The sequence below is a fragment of the Typha latifolia genome, chromosome 9 (genome assembly GCF_019914945.1).
Source record: "Typha latifolia isolate L0001 chromosome 9, TyphaL0001v2, whole genome shotgun sequence".
Classification (NCBI taxonomy): domain Eukaryota; kingdom Viridiplantae; phylum Streptophyta; class Magnoliopsida; order Poales; family Typhaceae; genus Typha; species Typha latifolia.
The window spans coordinates 2,719,541-2,738,336 of record NC_133094.1 but is presented as its reverse complement, the minus strand read 5'-3'; the positions used below and the strand labels follow the sequence as shown (position 1 = coordinate 2,738,336).

The 18,796-nt window shown below is 36.2% G+C and overlaps 2 protein-coding genes across 3 annotated transcripts; both read left to right on the top strand.

Moving 5' to 3' along the window:
- The first annotated feature begins 2,167 nt into the window (after positions 1 to 2,167).
- LOC140794729 (zinc finger protein WIP2-like) lies at positions 2,168 to 4,914 on the top strand. Its single transcript, XM_073146872.1, has 2 exons — positions 2,168 to 3,129; positions 4,202 to 4,914. Exons 1-2 carry the CDS (start codon positions 2,542 to 2,544, stop codon positions 4,664 to 4,666), a joined length of 1,053 nt encoding a protein of 350 aa, XP_073002973.1. The 5' UTR covers positions 2,168 to 2,541; the 3' UTR covers positions 4,667 to 4,914.
- An 11,403-nt stretch (positions 4,915 to 16,317) lies between these two features.
- On the top strand, positions 16,318 to 18,091 carry LOC140794561 (zinc finger A20 and AN1 domain-containing stress-associated protein 8-like). 2 transcript variants are annotated; one of them, XM_073146637.1, is made up of 3 exons: positions 16,318 to 16,537; positions 16,695 to 16,760; positions 17,295 to 18,091. In XM_073146637.1, exon 3 carries the CDS (start codon positions 17,299 to 17,301, stop codon positions 17,809 to 17,811), a length of 513 nt encoding a protein of 170 aa, XP_073002738.1. In that variant the 5' UTR covers positions 16,318 to 16,537; positions 16,695 to 16,760; positions 17,295 to 17,298; the 3' UTR covers positions 17,812 to 18,091. The 2 variants fall into 2 exon arrangements, with proteins under 2 accessions (XP_073002738.1, XP_073002737.1); XM_073146636.1 differs by having other exon boundaries at positions 16,457 to 16,537; positions 17,275 to 18,091.
- Positions 18,092 to 18,796: the final 705 nt, after the last annotated feature.

Sequence of the window (18,796 nt, the reverse complement as noted above, 5' to 3'; positions counted from 1 at the left end):
TTTTATTAGGTGAAAAGGGGGAGTTTGTACTAAGACGGCATTAATTGAAGTATGTCTCTTATACTACCTTTTCAGTGGATCATTAAATGCACCTATCAATTTTTATTACAAACCATTAGCTATACCTATAAAGAGGAAACAATAATAATTAGTTGTTAAAATTGCTTATCTATACACAAAATATTATCCAACTCCTTTTACTTTCTTTAGTCCAGTAATTAGGTTTTGGGTTATGTTTACAGTGTCGAAAGCAATCTTGGCAGAAAAAGAACGTTCCAAAAACAAGTTAATCATCTTGTAGTTAAGCTTACAAAAGGCCCACCATCGATCACTATCACATCATAATTATGTGGTACTCATTAGAAATATATAGTTCGCAAATCGAAGGGAAACTTTTTTTTTTATATATATATAATTGGAGTTATTTAAAGTTCTAGTGGATTCTGAACTTGGACTCGGATCCTCTTCATGTATCTACTGGATTGATTCTCACCGAACTCACCATTAAGGTTTGCAATTAGGGTAGTGGATAGAAACACCTTGAGATGGCAAAACAAGTGCTATTAGTTAGATAGAATAAACCTCATAAATGCAAGATAAACAGGCTTGATGACTCCTTAGCTTACCTTTTGTTTTGAGGATTTGAACTTTAGACCATGTTTCTATCACCTGCTGGTTCCTAACCTTGATCAAGACATCTTGAGCTCGAATCCATAAGAAAAGTTAGCATATATATGCTAGAAGTTAGCCCTTTTAAGTGAAGATTTTGCTCACTTGTTGACTCATTTCTATAGAGAGGGTTGCTTGTCCAACTTATGCATATGACTAGGTCCCTCTTGTATTGACAAGAGCAGGTCTTTTACCTAACCTATGGTTATTTTGACGCCTTTTTAATTATTAAAAAAAGAAAATATAGATCATAAGGATAGAAGGAATCCCTATGGGGACCAACCAATGACAAATTCTCTTATTCCACCTATGTAAAAGATATTTTTCAAGGTGGAAGACTTACATGGAATTGGAGTCCAAAAATAAACCACGGAATACATAGTATATAAATATTATACATGGTACCAACTTTCTCTCTCCATCTCTTTCAGTAGGAGAAAACAGTATAGCTCAAGTATTTTAAATAAGATAGTGCTTAAATAGTTAAAAAAAGACTCATATTGTATGAGAGATCACGGTTGAATCACAGCGATACTGATTTAATTAGAACACCGTTGAATTCTCATCTCTTAAATAAAAAGGGTTAAATATATTTTACCCCTCTGTATTTATACTTAAAATTTTTTTATTTCTATATACTTTAAAAAATCTCAAACCAATCACTATATTTACTAATAAAATAAAACAGTCAATTTTTCTGTCAAAGTTAATGGAGCACGTCTAAATGAACAAAATGCCCCCTTATATTTCTTGGGCACAATATATGTATATTTTATCCGATTTTATTTCACTCATATTTGTCTTGTTCCTATACGTGATATAACTATTAAATTTTATAAAAACTCAGGTTTAATAAAATTTACTATATAATTAGCACAATCTAGAAAGTAAGAAAAATAGAATATGTGAGTATTCTTTGAATATAAAAATAAAAATAAAATGCCCCCTCATATTTCTTGGGTACAATAGATGTATATTTTATCTGATTTTATTTCACTCATATTATCTTATTCCTATATGTGATATAACTATTCAATTTTATAAAAACTCAGATTTAATAAAATTTACTATATAATTAGCACAATCTAGAAAGTAAAAAAAATAAAATATGTGAGTATTCTTTGAATAGAAAAAAAATGCTTATATAAGAGGAGAATAAGTATATAGACTATTTGAAAAATTTTAAAGTATAAAAAATAAAGGAAAAAAAAAATGTAGCTCAAGCACCCAACTTTGTAACATTAACTCTCCCTCTCTGTGCCAACTACTGGCTTAGTATATTTGTTGGTTGGCATGGAATGGGAGTACATTTGTACACTTGTATGGGGTTCTTTTCACATGCTTACCGAGAGTAGCAGGTTATGCCTCTTTTTTGGTTCTTCTTAGTAAATGGGGGATGTAGAGAACTTCACAAACTTCCATAAGAATATACAAGAATAAAAAAAAGAAGAAGTCTTTGTTCTCCCCCTTCCAAGTCCCAAGATTATCTCATTCCCTTCAATTATGGACTATAGTCCATCTTACCCCTTTCTTTCTCCTTTTGTTTTTTACTCTCCTTCTTCCCCATTATTCCCAACTTGCTCCATTTTGTCTCTCTCTCTCTCTCTCTCTCTCTCTCTCTCTCTCTCTCTCTCTCTCATGCGACATACACACAATTTGGATACCTTTGTTATACTTTGATCTACTAGCCTTCTGCTCTGTTACCACTTTACACTTTTGGGCTGCCTTCTATAATTTTGGTGATCTAGTCCTTTCTCTCTCTCTTCTCTCTCTCTCTCTCTCTCTCTCTCTCTCTCTCTCTAAACTATCTATAATAATCTTCACATCCACAACCTCTAGCTCCATCGCTCCATAATTGAACAAGCTCTAGCCATGGCAGATCCCTACACCAATTTCCTCAAAGCATACTCAAATCACTACCCCTTATCCTCCTATAACTTCTACACCACCTACTCCAACCACACCAGCACCTCAACCCAACTCATCCAATCCCCACCACCCTCCCCTCCCATAAGAGAAGCCCTCCCCCTCCTCAACTCCTTCATCACCTCCGCAAACCCCCCTCTCCAACATGAGGAGACCACCTCCTCCACTGCCTTTGACCATGAAGGTGAGAAGAAGAAGAACAACAAAGGAGATCATGGTGATCATGATGGTGGTGATCAAGAAGGAGCTGTGACTGTGGCACTCAACATAGGCCTCCCAAGCCCAAGTGAGGCAGCTGATCTAACGATCTCTAGGGTTTCCTCCACCTCAGTGGGTCATGAAGACAAGGATGAGGAAGAGGAGGAGGAAGAAGAAGAGGCTACTGCGGACGCTATCCCGATAGGCTATCCTACAATAGGAAGGGTCACCAGGGGGCAGTATTGGATCCCAACCCCTTCTCAGATCCTTATCGGCCCAACCCAGTTCTCCTGTCCTGTCTGCTGCAAGACCTTTAATAGGTACAACAACATGCAGGTGATCATCGATCAAACTCTCCCATCTCTTCTTGCAAATTTTTGGTTTTTTTGCTCATCCATCCTTTTATTGTTCCTTTTTGCATGGTCAGCATGATCTTGTGTTTGTGTGTGCGTTTGTGTTTCATCTCTGTCTAGTCTAAATTGGGGTTGGGATCACCTAGAGTGTACTTTTTATACTTTTTCTTTTCTTTTTGTGTGTCTGTGTGTCTGTGATTGAACTAGACAGAGGAAGGTGGTACTGTTTCTCATATATATAAATATGCCTGGTCCATACTCCATATATAGTACTTTTGGAGTTTGTGCTTATTGTGCTCTGGCAGCTGGAAGAAAAGTTTTAACTGGCCTTCTGGGTTTCTTCATGGCTGTTTCTAAAGCTTCTGCACCACCTCAACAGTATGATCTGCACATCAAACATTTACTTACATCTCGACTTGTTTCCCTTATTCGTGATCATCTCCCTCCCTCCCTCCCTCCCTCTCTCTCTCTCTCTCTCTCTCTCTCTCTCTCTCTCTCTCTCTCTCTCTCTCTCTCTCTCTCTCTCTCTCTCTCTCTCTCGTGCCCCAGATTTTATTTTTCCCTTCTTTTAGCAAAAGTCCTCACTCAACTGCACAGAGTCTTACGAAAAAGTGAGACTATTATAAACATATACACACGGTGCTGGAAGTCCTTTTCCAATTCCTTGTATTGACAGGATCAAGTGGTTAAATTCCTCACTCACTAAACAGGAAGTCTAGAGAAAGAATAATTCCCCTTCCCCTTGTTCGATCCTTTTAGTGATCATATCCAACCTTCTCACCAAAAGGAATTGGACGTCCTTAGTTTCAGATATTCTTAACTTTTTCATTTTGCTCAAAGAGAATCCAATCTCTTGCTCTCTACTGCCAAGATCACATCGTGACAAGAATGTCGTAACCTCATCTTCTGTATAGATGCATGCATGTTTTGTGTTTGTACCGATTTCTGCGGTTTGCGTCTATACCTCTGCACCTTGTGATCGAGCTAGCGTTAAATAATAAACATGACATCATATATACATGATATCTAAATTTTAGTTCTCTCACTATGTCTAGATGCACATGTGGGGGCATGGATCACAGTATAGGAAGGGTCCGGAGTCGCTGCGAGGCATCCAACCGACGGCGATGCTACGGCTTCCGTGCTACTGCTGTGCGCCGGGGTGCAGGAACAACATCGATCATCCCAGATCAAAGCCACTTAAGGACTTCAGAACACTGCAGACACACTACAAGAGGAAGCATGGGATCAAGCCCTTCATGTGCCGCAAGTGCGGCAAGGCCTTCGCCGTCCGGGGCGACTGGCGAACCCACGAGAAGAACTGCGGCAAACTGTGGTACTGCACCTGCGGTTCTGACTTCAAGCACAAGAGATCGCTCAAGGATCACATCAAGGCGTTCGGGCACGGGCACGCCGCGTATGGCATAGACTGCTTCGACGAGGAGGACGATACCTCGCGAGAGGTGGAGCAGGAAGGCAACCATTGTCAGAAAATGGTGGTGAATGGGGATGGAAGGTAAGAAGAAGGGATTGGAATTTAGGTGGAAGTTTAGCTTTATCATATGTAACAAGTTTCTCCGATTGATTTCATAGGAAAGTTCTCTCTTTTATCTTTTATCTTTTATCTTTTTTCTTTATCTTTTATCTTTCTTCCTTCTTCTTTAATCTGGTTTCAAGTGCTAGACACATTTATGAATGATGGGTCATCTCTGTTTGTAAAGTTTGGTTAATAATAATAAAAATACTTGGAATGCAAGTTTGAACGCTATGATTATTCTTTACTTCTTTCGTGATATTTAAACGACAATTTTTTGTTGCATGGTGCAGTAGAGCTCTTCGAAGCTTTCTGTGTCTACTTACTGAAGATAAAGAGATAGAAAGAAATTTCCTAAGTCATATTATAATTTGCAGAAGAACTCTAATTTCGACATTATCAGATATTTCCTTGAATAGGATTTTCTTGGCTAACTCAATGATCTCAATAAATGACGGAACAATTTTAGCTATTCGAGTCTCTTCTTTACATTTTTTCCCCTCAGAAAAAGGGAAGCTCTTTGTCTTACTGGAGAATTTTATGTGTTCTATTTTCTCATACTTTTAGTTATGATACTCATACTTAATTGCAATGACCAAATAATTAAGAGCCAACAGTTTAGGATATCTTTTGCCTTCACGTTTTCTCAAATTTCTTCTCAAATTAAAAAGAAAAAGGAGAAGCTCTTCTGATGTAATATTTAATTTATTGCAAGAATTTAGTTGGTTATTTTCTCCTCATTTTTCTTTTACTTAAGCAAATACCGGCTATTCTACCTTTTTTTTTTTCCATTATCTGCAAATATGGACCAAAATCCAAGAAAGTAAAGTTCATCTCCAATAAAAGTTGTTTGCCCTTGGCTAATTGAAATGGACCAGATGTTGTTGTAGAAGGGCAAAGAAAAATGATTGTTAAGAGATCTCATGTACCTTGGAGAACTTCACATAATCTCTTTTTTCTGGATTGTTGAATTGAGTAAAGCCTAAAAAGAACATTTCTCACAGGTTATTGTTATGTCCATTTCTTTCTTCTACTTCTTGATACTTACACCTTTAGGTTATTTCTTTTACTATCAATGATCTACTTATTATTATTTTTTGTGGAGCAAAACCGGGGAAAGCCTCTAGTTAAATTTCATTATGATCATGAAAGGAATAAGTTTAGAGAGAGAGAGAGAGAGAGAAATAAAATAGGAAGTTCTTTGGATGCTCATGCCTTGCCATAATCTTTTTCTTTTTTTCCTGAACAGCAGGAAAAGATCAAAATACCCGTTCTTGGTTGCTTCTCTTTTTTTAATGCAAGATTCAGTACTTTCCATCCATTAAGTAATATGTACTGAGTTCTGAGTCCTTTCCCTTTCTTCCCAGGTTTTTTCCAGCCTAGCTTCCTGCATCGTAACAAGGGAATCCCTTTTGAAGCCTCTCCATGCTTTTCTCACAAAGGGAAGGTGATCAATGGGCTACAGTGTGGAGTTCCACTACCATATCTCTAGTGCAGCAAAGTAGATTTTTTTTTTTCCTTCCTTTTTTCCCATGCTTTACTAATATAAACAGTAGCAAGTGGCTCTTCACCTCACCTATCCATGTCAATCCTTCATGTTATTCTTATTCTCCCATGATCAGTCACAGCTACTGCTACAACAGCACAGGATGCAGTTGGATGGGCTTTGCAAACACTTTCAAGGATTCAGCTTTCCAATGCTTGTCTTATTTGATGCTTTGTGCTTTGGGATGGTGATTATGTGTGTTGGGCACTGCTGGAGAATACCAGGATATTACTTTTATTCATCATCAGGAGAACAGCAATAAATTATAATATTTAATATTTCACTGAAAGGTGCCTATGTCATGAGAGTCATAGAAAGAGTCTATTTGAGAATTAGGGCTAAGATAAGGTTGTCTGCATCTTGTTCTCCTCATAACCTTGCATTAGTGGGCAGCACCAGATGCCAGGAACTACTTTGAGAAAGAAATGATACAAAGCAATAACTATCCATAGTGGTTTGAGACTGGTCCAAATATTGATCTTATTTTTCATGGGCATATTATTGATAGATGAACTATGCCATGGGATATTCCAAGGAAACGACTAACTTTACTTCAAGGAGAGCAGGTAACCAACCATAAGAGAGACAAAGAGTTCCTATGTCAAAACAGTAAAAGTATGCTATTGTGAGCAGATCATAAATGTATCTTAGAAGGTTGAGAGATGAGATCATTCAGAAGGGAATGAGTCTATTTGAAAGGTTTGTCAGAAGTATACAGGCAATCTGCATGCACAACGGGAGGAGAGAGAGAGAGAGAGAGAGAGAGAGAGAGAGAGAGCAGTCAAGAAAGGTCTTCTTGAGAGGTCATATCAACAGCAATCTATTTATATCTCTTTGTATGGTTTGTAAGAGCCTATCAGTATAGTGTACCAAACAATACTCAAAACTCGATTTATTACCGCTTTTATCTTCTTTTTTTACTTCCTTTATCATCATGCTATTACTTTCCAGATAATTCTACAGTGTTGCAGGAAAAGGTGGTGGTCATGATGCAATTGTTATCAGTGTTATTGTTTCCTTAAAACTGCAGTACTTCAGTGACAGTCATAGTTAATCATAGTGAAAAGATTAAACTTTGAAGCTGACAAGATCAAAGTTAAGGGTGGCATTGACCTCTTTCATTGGCTCTAACCAATGAACTTTATAGAAAAATGATCTCTACATCCTAAGGACATGGAAATCAATGGTCTGAAAGTTAAATAAGCACCTTCATAACAAATAAAAATAATTTTCAAGAATCTTTTTTCTTCATTTCCTTTTAGCAAGTGCAAATACAAAAAGAAGAAGATTTAACACAAAGGAAACAATTGACAAGATTTGAGAGGAGAGTTGGGGGAATGTGGGATTCACAAGAGGCTTGCCCACATAGGGACATAGCAACTTCTTGTCTCCTATGGCAGCTTAAAATCCCAAGGTATTCCTCAAACCCCACCACTCTTTTTTCTTTATTTCTTGTGCCATGTTCATGACCTTGTAGTGGAGACTGTAGCCTTTGTTGTAACCTTGCCAAGGAGACCAAGCATCCTTCATCACATGAGACTACTACATATTCCTTTCTTTTGTTCACACTCCATCCGATGGGGACAGCCCTGTATCTCCCCTTTATTGGAACCACGAGGCCTCGAGTGATTGAGAGGTGGAGCAAGCCATTCTCATACTTGTCAACAAACCCAACCTCATCACAGACAACTTCCTGTTTCTGATAAAGACCATCTCTCATTTGTTTGCAAGGATCAATTATCACACCTACAGATGGTTAAAAACTGTTTTAGTTTCAGCATATGTAGTGTTAAAATTAAAAAAAGTAATATAAATAAAGGTTTAATATTTTCCCTCTACATGTGAGTCTATTCTACCTCTTGGAATTTTTTTTCTTTCGTTGAACTCGTAAACTAAAAAGTAACTTTTAAGTTACACTTTATATGCTACATGTAGATTTTCTAGATACATAATGCCAAACGGTCTCTTATTATATCAGTATTTTTTAGGTCGAATTTTCAACTAATTTAATTGCGACATTATTAAATTCTTAGCTCTCTAATTGTCTCAGAAGAGTCCCTAACTTCTATAAAACATATCAAATTTAGCGCATTGAGTTCATTTTAACACACCATACCTTAACATAAAAAAAAACTTAGAAAGAAATATTCGATCTAATCAAGGCGATACTTCAGAAATTTTAAGTTACCCTAGTAGATACCTATACTAATTAAGCTCCTAAGTTTTGTTTCAGGTCTTCCTTACTAATTATATATTTTAATTTTAAAACTATTCCTATGTCAAAGGATGATCAAATTTTCTCAGCAATGATATCTTGATACTCTCAAAATTATGTTTGGTAACATTAGGGTGCTACGATAACGATGGTAATAGTAGAATGTTAATCGGATATTTTTAATAAAAAGGTCTAGGCTTTAAATTTCGGCGATAAATTTGAGTTCAAACCACAAAATGCCCATAATATATATAGAGCTTTAAATTTCAGAAGATTCCTTCTGAAGTTCTGATCCAGGGCCAGGTGTGTTTTTCGTAAGTATTATATAGATGTCAAAGAGAGGATTTTTGTTATATATGGAAAAATAATTTCTCTCTCTCAAACCCTTATTGAATACTTTGCTTTAGAGCTCATAACTCAGAACATATATTAGAGAGAAAGAGAGAGGTTTGACTATAAACATTATGTTAAACAATTCTAAAAAGTTTTCCTACACGTTCATTAGCATTGAGTACATAGTACTTGGTATCTGCAGAGAACTTTTTTCTGGAAGTTGTAATATAAAATTTCTAGTCTTAACTGTCTTAACTCTTAAACTAAAATAATTAGAAGGCTACAAAAAGCATCTATAGGAGAAGGTTATTTAGTAGCTCTTCTCTTTCCTATTCTCCATCTCTGCAAGCTATTTGCTTGGTTTCATCCATCATTCCCATCCAAAATCTGCCATGCGTTGCTTGTTCTGAGATTCCCCTAGTTGTGGCCTTGTGGAGTTGTGGGCACCTGGGCTCTTTGTTGGGGAATATATGGTTAAGTAGTGTCTTGAGGGAGAAGAAAGGGATAACATATTGATGAGAGAGAGAGAGAGAGAGAGAGAGAGAGAGAGAGAGAGAGAGTAGGAAAAGACAAAGAGAACATTTCTGGGCTTCTTTACTTTATCTAGGACCATAATACACATAAAGATCTAGGTTATTTGGTTGAGTCTTGTCCACAAAATAAAGGAAGTACCTTTATTAATGCAAAAGCAAATTAGCAAGCACAGACATTAGGTACTACTAACTAAAGACTTCTCTCAGGACACAGCAGTATCTGATGAACTGCTCTAGTACTGCTGATTATATTCAGTTTAACTGTAGAGATGGTGCATATCAATTCAGCATTATATACTTCAAAGAGCAGTAATAAAGTGAAAAGCATATCATGGAAGTTTTAAGGCACAAAGCAACTTCTGGATAGATCTTTGATACTCCAATATTGTAAGACAAGCTTGAGAGGAGTAAGTTGGTGGTAATTGTGAGATGTGATGGGCTAAAAAGCTGTATGATCTGATCTGATGACAGAGGATACAATTGGTATGAACTTCAATTGCCCACTGCAAGTAGCTAGCTACTTTATGTAAATGTTTGATTAAGTCAAGGGTGTCCTAGGTTTCTTGTTACACAATAGAATATAACATGTTGAAAAGTAGGATATTTTGCATCTTTACACCTTTATTACACTTATGGATCTATCCACCCTCCCCTACCCCGCAAAAAGCTGCACGTTTTGGATAGAAGAGGAGGTTGAAGAAAGAGACAAACTAAGAACAGAGACATCACAGCACTACAGTTCCAAGATAGAGTATGACTGAAGGTGATCTTCTGACATCTTTGTGATCACTTGATCATTTCTTCTGTCTGGATGCATAATATGCTGTAGGAGATCTGCTGCAGCCCCAACTGCAGGAATTTCAAGAAGATGGGATACTTGACAGCATTTGGTTGGCTGCCAAATCCAGAAAACAAGCTATAAGATTTCAACTGGTTTGCTAGCCAATCATGGGATGCCAATTACAGAAATGCAGAAACTCCTAATGTCAACAGCGACAGAGGATTTGCTGTTAATGATAATACTACATATAGAACCTAGTAGAGTTGGTGGATATATTTCCCATGATAAAAAATATTATTGTGGAGAAAATTATCTAGTGGTAAGTGATCGCTTGACTCAATGACTTAGCTTGGCTGATAGCTCGACGGTATAGTTAGCTTATAGGAGCAGTTTGTCAGTGCGATGAGTTGGAGCAATATCTTAATGGCATTTAGTTCGACATAATAATTCGGCGACTAGACAGCTTAGTATATTAGCTAAAACTTGATTTGTATCTAGGAAGAGTTGGCTCTTTATCTAGCTTATCTTTAGTCTTCGAGTTCTTGAATGATTAAAAAAAAAAAGAAGAATACTGGATATAGAAAAACAAAATGCAAAGCAATGAATAGTACCTGAAAGAGCCTTAAGAAAGTAATCATCAGCTGATGATCAAATGATTCTACATTGTATTTGAGAAATTTGTTTGCAGTAGCATCTCCCTCAATTTTCGTGCCGTTCATGTGATCTGAACTCTGAGCCACAGTGATTATTGGGGCCCAACCCGCAAGATAATCCAATTTGTGTTCCCTAAATCTTATTGTCCTGCTAAGCTGACATGTCGACATCTGAATACTATAGATCAAGCCCAAATTGGTCTGTCAGATTCCATTTGTTGGCCCATGATTCAGAACATAGGATCCAGCAAATCAACGGCAGCGATGAAATCGATCCACTGAACTGATGCTGCATGAGGTGGTCAAGCCAGGAATTTGACCTCAGGAAAGTCTCTTATGATCTCTCACTGTCAAGCTCATTATACATGTACTTTTCTGAGTCTAAGATAAAATAACTGAGTAGAAAGATAAAATGAAAGGCTAAAGTCACAGAACTTTAGAACATTTATTAAAGAGCCCACAAGGCCCATAAAGTCCACAAACCACCTACTTCAAGGATAGTTTATTCATTAAAAAAAGGCTTTTTAACTAAAGCTAACATGAGTCTTATACTGAAAAAGATGACTACTTATTAGTCCCTTTCCAGAAGAAGAAAAATCCAGAAAACCATCTTATTTTCTTTTTTTAATGTGATCACAATATAAAGGTCAAAATTTCCTAATAGTGATCTTATTTCTTGATTTCCTGACTCTTTTTCCTCGCCGTTCATCTAGTGTCAAATCCTTTCTTTCCTGCAAGAGTGCCATTTTAGGAGAAACATATAAATTTAACTCCTACTACATTCGTAGAAAACTGATGATTGATGGCACCATCTCATTAAAAAGAGATCATCAATTTGGATGGCCTATCATGGTGTATGTACTCACACAAGACAGGGCCAAAGAAGATTATAGGAGTCTTGTTTCAAATATTTATAGCAAACCGCCTATGAACTGGGCCTACAACTTTTGTGGCAGATCTTTCTGTTGTCTATTATTCAGCTAGGAATTAATTGCCAATTCATTCTAGACTTCTAGTGCCTACACATTATTGGGTCAAGTATTGCGCAATGATGAAGATGATGACCGTATAATCTTGTAATAGCTAATCCACCTGAATTATTTCATAATAAGTAAAAAAAGGATGAAGACATATAGTCACAAAGGGAAAAAAAATCTCAGTTCTTCGATATCTAGCACTTCAATTCAAACATAGCCCTTTTATTGTAGGCATAAGAAGTACACTAATCTCTTAAGTCGCCTCTTTTACTTCTGTCTATAACCAACTATTGCATCTCTTCCTTAGAGTGATAGGCTGGGGCAGTTGCTTATTACGCCATGAAGAATCCAAAGTCTACATATGTCTAGCTTGAAATACATGTAACAGAACAGACTTCCCAATAAACTTTGACACAATTTATTGCTGCTTTCCACTTTATTTGATGAAAGACATTTTGTACTCTCCTTTGCTTGTCTGATAGTCTGATAGTTCCACTGATTGTTTTATACAAAAGAGAAGGGCCCACAGATATTGTATATAGGTGCAGATATCATTCTTTAAAATAAAGAAATAAAGGAGATCATATAGCTTCTAAAAATATGTCCATAAAGACTTTGAGATGATTGAGAAACCTTTAATCGATGTCAAAAGAGAATTTAATATGATCAAACAACATCACTCCCTGGTTCCTATAAAAGCCATGGGTTGTGTAAAGTGTAATCTTTGGGTCACAAAAATATGGGAAGAGAATAAACTGACAACCATTACATGCAGTTACTCTTCCTATCATGGGCCGCACCATGTGCTTCTCAATAATTTGTCATCGAGTATTAATGAAGTCTTGAAACCATGGTAGGATAATTATCCAAATGATGACACCAATAGAAGTGTATTCAGAAATGTAGACAGTGTATTTCAATCATAATGGCATGATACAGCAAAGATGGAAAAAATAAATGGTCTAGAAGACTGGTACCTTTGGTACTTTCTAGCTCGATTCAGCCCATTTGAAAATTTGGTCCGATGTTTCTAGGCAGAAGTAAAGAACAATAAAGAATTGATGTGGCTTTACCAATTCAGCCAAACAAAAACAAATAAGCACATGTTGTTAATCATGTTTACTGAACAAAAGGAACACAAGAAAATAACAGCCACACTATAATATCAGGAATAAAAAAAAATTGTACATCCTCAGAGGTTCTAATTGTAGGCTTTATGATCTATGACAAGAAAATGTTAATCATACTGAAGATCGCAAGGGTTATAAGGAAGCATCTACCTTCCTATGACGATGTACAATTGTACCCATCTGCAAGAAATGCATGTTGGCTATATGCTAATGTAGCCTCTGTCACATTCCTGGAGAAGAAATTAGCCAACAGAATGGATTAGTACTTCAAATCTGTTAAATCATATGTTTATGTTTAATCTTGTGCACCATCTCATCGTCAATGAAGTGTGTCGATCTAAGATGATATTATTGACAAAACTGTTACGATAATTAGTAGTGAGACAACTAGAAGTAGCAAAAGCTTCAAACCAGAATCAGTACATGATTCAGGTTACAGCTAAATGGAAAACTTCATGCAAGGACAAAAATCTTGAAATATTCTAAGCAACATATCTTGCAGTTGCACTGCTCATTTTCATCAGCCGTTCGTGTATATATACTTTTTTAGTCTCTTCATGCAATAGAAATAAGAAATCAAATATCTAGACTATATTCAATGAAAATATCATAGCAAAAAATCTAAGATGAGCCAATAGAAAAATAAGTTGACACATACTACTCCAAGCTAAAAGTTCAGAACTGCCAGTGAAAAGTAATGTTGTCATTACAGGCCACAAGCTCTCCTAATTATGAAAAGTTTCAAAGATTGATGCATACATTGAGCATAGAGATATGGATAAAACATTCATCTCTCTTCCTTAATACATAGTTAACACTTAACAGGAATTATCTCTGGTTGCGAGAGAAAATAAAGTCATTCTATTTTGGTTCGCAACTTAAATACTGGAGCAAAAGAAAGGGACACAACCAGCAACTCACCAAAACATAGAGAAAAAAATTGATGTTTTTGAACTTGATGAGCAGTTAATCATATAGGCTATAATCCGAACCTACATCAAAACCATCATGTTGCTTGTTCAGATTGATATAGTAGGGAAACCAGATAATTAGCAGGGACAAAATGGTATATCACTAACACACACTCGGTTAGTTGAATCTACATCATAAAAGTAGGTTAATTGCGAGATGGTCTTAGGTCTTTCATCAATAATCTTCTCTGAGAACATTATAACCATCAAGATAAATGACAAATTTGACATCCTGAATTTATTAGCATGGAGGTCAACGACTACACTATGAACACCAAAAGTTCATATTTACTCATGCCTACATGCCTGATGCATTCTAATCTATCGCCATAAGTCACTTAAATATCTATGAAAGTTTGTGTACTTAAGCTCAAATAGAATAACTCCGAAAGAATTCAGAACGTCAGACCATGAAAAAACATCAGAAAGACAGCAGCGTTCGTATCGAATCACCAATGGCAACAAAATCCAAAACAAACCCCTCTCTCCCAAAGAAGAAAAAACTGCCAAAAACACTCACATCTCAAATCATCCAAGAAAACTGGAAACGAATGGTGAGACATACTCATTGGCGTGCTCGATCTACCGAAAAGGGAGAGAACGAGTACGACTACGATTTCGGACTCTATTCGATGGCTCTCCACGTTGTTTGCCTTCCTTGTGTTCTCGAACGCGAGGGTGATGTTTCTAACTCGCAAAGGAGACGCTTTTGCCAGAGATATATATATATATATAAATGAGACAGCAGCAACTTGCAATGTTACCTTTTCTTTTTCATGATTAAAAACTGGACTCTATTTTTTGGATTTAATATTATTTTCTTAATAAATTTTTCTATATATTTTTGACAGCGAATTTAAATTTTCTTTTCCAAAGAAAACATTGAAATGTGTGACCATCGTAATTAAAGACTCCGAAAGTTCCAATGTATCTAACGGTTATCTCAAGAAGTATATTTTAATAATTTGAGATTTGAACTATAATTAGTAATTAAACCATAAAGTAGGGTGTTTTCTGATTTTTTTTTTAAACTTTGGTAGAATTTAGTCTGCTATGAAGAAATCGCTAAAACTTATATAAATAAATTGGACCCACGTATAAAAGTATAATTTTTATTAAAATAATATTAAATTAAAGTCTAATAACCAGGTTAGATACCGACCCGTAACCCGTTATCCACCGTTTATGTTTACGAAAGTGATTTAGATAAAAGTACAGTTAATTTTTATTTTACACGTCAGACTCAGTTCTATTTTTACAATTAATAATATTATGAATATGAGATTTGTATAAATAATTTATTAGTTTTATTAAACGCATCTTACGCCTCAATTAGACGTGCTGATGTTCTATAATAATATAAAAGTTCTCTTTTTTTTCTCATTAATCTAGTCAAAACGAAGATTTTTCTATATTAATTAAAAATTCTCTCTTTCTTCCTTGAGCAAATTATTTGTTAACCTAATTGATAGCTATTAATTAATGTATTTTTATTTTCACATTTATTTATTTTTTAATGAATTTTATAGTTTTATTATGTAATTCGCATTGATTGGGCATTTGTATTTTTTATTTTATAGTTTTATTATGTAATTTACAGCCATTAAACACTTGAATGTTTTTATGAGTTTTATAATTTTAGTACGTCATTCAAATATATTGAATACTTACATTTTTCTAAGTTTCACAATTTTATTATATAATTCACTGTTACTTCTAAAGTAAAAGTGATAAAATAGTAAATATAATTCATAATTAATTTATGTATTAAATAATTAATTAGATATAAAAAAGATAAAAATATTTTTAGTTACTAATCTAATTTAGGGGTCTCTGAATTAGTCCACGAGAGTCCTAATGAGTGCAAAATTAGAAGAAAAATTTAGAAAATATGAAAATTGAAAACTGGCGTACTGTTTATGCAAATCACCCCTAAAATTTGAAACAAACATACGGCAATAACTAGAATTAATTTTAAAAAAAAATAGAGATGATATGATAAATAATAAAATATAAGTTTTAGGGGCTACCTAGAATGAAGGGAGAAAAAGGAAAAAAAAAAAGAGAGCAAAAGATTGGGTTTGGTTGGCTAACATATTCTAGAAAGTAGTAGATAAAATTATGCGTGAATCAAAGAGCGGCCTACTTTGCCCACGGTCTTCGCCTCTTGGGGCGCTATGAGAAGTTCAATCCCGCATACAAATCTCTCTGTGCGTGCACTTAAACGTCAAAGTTCCTACGGGATGCTCCGCAAGACCACGTACTATCTAAACCCAAGACATCTCTCTGCCATCCGTTTAACCCAAAACGACGTCACCTCTCACGCCTATCGTTCGGAGCTCACGTTAGTTAAGTTAGTCTGCAGGAATAGTTGCGACGCCGACTCGGTATTCCGAGAGCAAAGACTGCGGAAGGCGGTATCGGAACACCGACTCCGTACGCAAATGTCGAACTGTAGTAAGCCTTTATGCGGGAGAAACGTTGTCTCCGCCGTCCATCTGTCGATGCAGCAAAAATGTACGGTAGATAGGGGTGTCGCATATAATTTTATATATGGGGAATTCTGACGGAGAGGAAGCTTCTTTAATGTGGGGGGTTGGAATTGGAAAGTTCTAACTTATCTCTCTCTCTCTCTTTCTTCGTTGCCTTTTTATGTCTCCAACCCCTCTTCGGAGCCCATCGATTCTGCGATTCCGAGGCGATTTCGAGGCCGCTAGGGTTAGGGTTTCGGATCCTTTCGCCTTCGATTTTATTATTTCTGGTTCAATTTCTTTGATTTCTATCTCCTGCGTGGATTTGAATCGGTTTTGGGCGTTTAAGTTTGATTTTTCTTAGGCTAACTTTTCTTCTTTCGAATCCGTTGTCTTGATCTCAGAGGTCATCGGGGGGGGGGGGAGACGCTGAGGCGGAAATTGCGAAAAGTCTCGGCCTTTTGAAGCAGGTGAGCTAGGATCTCGATTCGATCTTGTCTGTCTGTCTGTCTCTCTATTTTTTTCTTTTTTTTTTAACTGAAATTCCATATATACTTATTTGAAGATGCGACGTGTGGTATAAAAGTTATATCTTTATATTTTCTCTTGTGTATGCTTAATTTAATCTTATGTTAGTATGATTTCAATTGCTTTATTTTTTTGACAGATGTTACTGTATTTTTGTCAGCGGGAAATGGGTATATTTGGTTTTCGAATTTTTGGGTAATATTAATGGGTCCTTTTTTTTCACTTGAATTGGATTTTGAATGATCTTAGATCTGAAAAAAAGGAACTAGACCTAGTATTTGATTTCTTACTACCGTTAAGCGGTGGCTAACTTTTATGATTTTGTGATATGTAGATTATGGTTTTCTTAATTAAGTATTTATATTGTGTATTTCTTGTAGTTGGTGTAGTTATTTTATTTAGTTCATCTGCGTATGTTATGTTGGAAAAGATTTATTAAAATTGCTCTGATTCAAGGACTGCCTTTGTACAATCAGAAGTATGGAGCACAAGGAGACAGGTTGCCAACCCCCCGAAGGCCCGATCCTTTGCATCAACAATTGCGGCTTCTTTGGCAGCGCGGCGACAATGAATATGTGCTCCAAGTGCCACAAGGATATGATCTTGAAACAAGAACAGGCCAAACTGGCGGCGTCCTCCATTGACAGCATTGTGAATGGTAGTGGTATTGGGAAGGAACCAGCCATCCTTGGTAATGCAGACATAACAGTAGCTCTGGTGGAGGCAAAAGCTGTTGTTGCACAGCCATCTGTTGCTGTGGGCTCGAGTGAGGGTGGTGAGGCAATTGCGAAGAAGAATGGTCCTCAGAGGTGCAGTGCTTGCAGGAAGCGTGTTGGTCTGACTGGGTTCAATTGTCGGTGTGGGAACCTCTTCTGTGCTACACACCGCTATTCTGACAAGCATGACTGCCCATTTGATTACAGAACAGAAGCCAGGGACGCAATTGCAAAGGCAAACCCGGTCGTTAAGGCTGAAAAGCTTGACAAGATCTAAGGAAGTGGTTTGAAGATCAGAATATCTTGTTCAGCACCTCTAGTCTATCTATGCCCTTTCCTTTCATGTACTTAATATTGGTGTCCTTTATTGTCCTAAATGGCTGGATGGTGTTATGCTTGGCTCATACGCCAGCCTCAGTAATTCCCTTGTTGATTGGAAAAGGTTTGCATGCTGGCTTCATTGTGTAATCTTTCATTTGTGCTGGACGATGGAGTCGTGTGACTTATGATTTGACTAGCTTTATAATATGGTATAGTACTCGACATGTTATGCTGCATCAATGGTAATTCAACAGTTAATCCATGGGATAGATAGATTTGAAATACCCATGCTTCCTTGCTTATATATTGGCCAGCCAAAAAGTATCTCGCACTCTGTTCTTTCTATCTTATGCTTGCGAATCCTTGGTAGGAGATGCAAGGTGAGTGAATGTTGCAGTAAAACTTTATAATGTGTTGCAGAGTGCTTTGTGCTTGTGTTACAGCTACAGTAACCCTGTGTCTCTTGGCTTTTGCATTGCCAATTCCTCTAATGTTCATTTATTGTGTTTATATTTTCTACTATATGATCTTGTTATATTTCATTGCATTTGGCACTCAGTATAATGACATCTTAAGTTCACAAACACTTTTTATTCAGTTATATTGGATTTTGTTTATTTAAAATTCGGTGATCTTGCTTATCAATAATACATGGTTTTGTCCCGGTTAGCTCTTTGTTTTTCTTAGAGGGTGGTCTGTATATTGATCTTCTAAACATATGCTGAAATTGTTGAACTTATCCCCTTGTCATAGTATTTTGAATGTTCTGTGGTGATAGTTTCTTACTAGAATTTCAAATATTATTTATCTGTTCAGGAATTCAGCTGGATTTAAATTTGGTAGTTTTGGTTGTATTTAGTATGGGATGACCTTTGTGTATATCTTTTTTGGGGGAATGGAGAATTAGGAGTAATATGTGTTCTGGGAAAATTGGAGGTCCT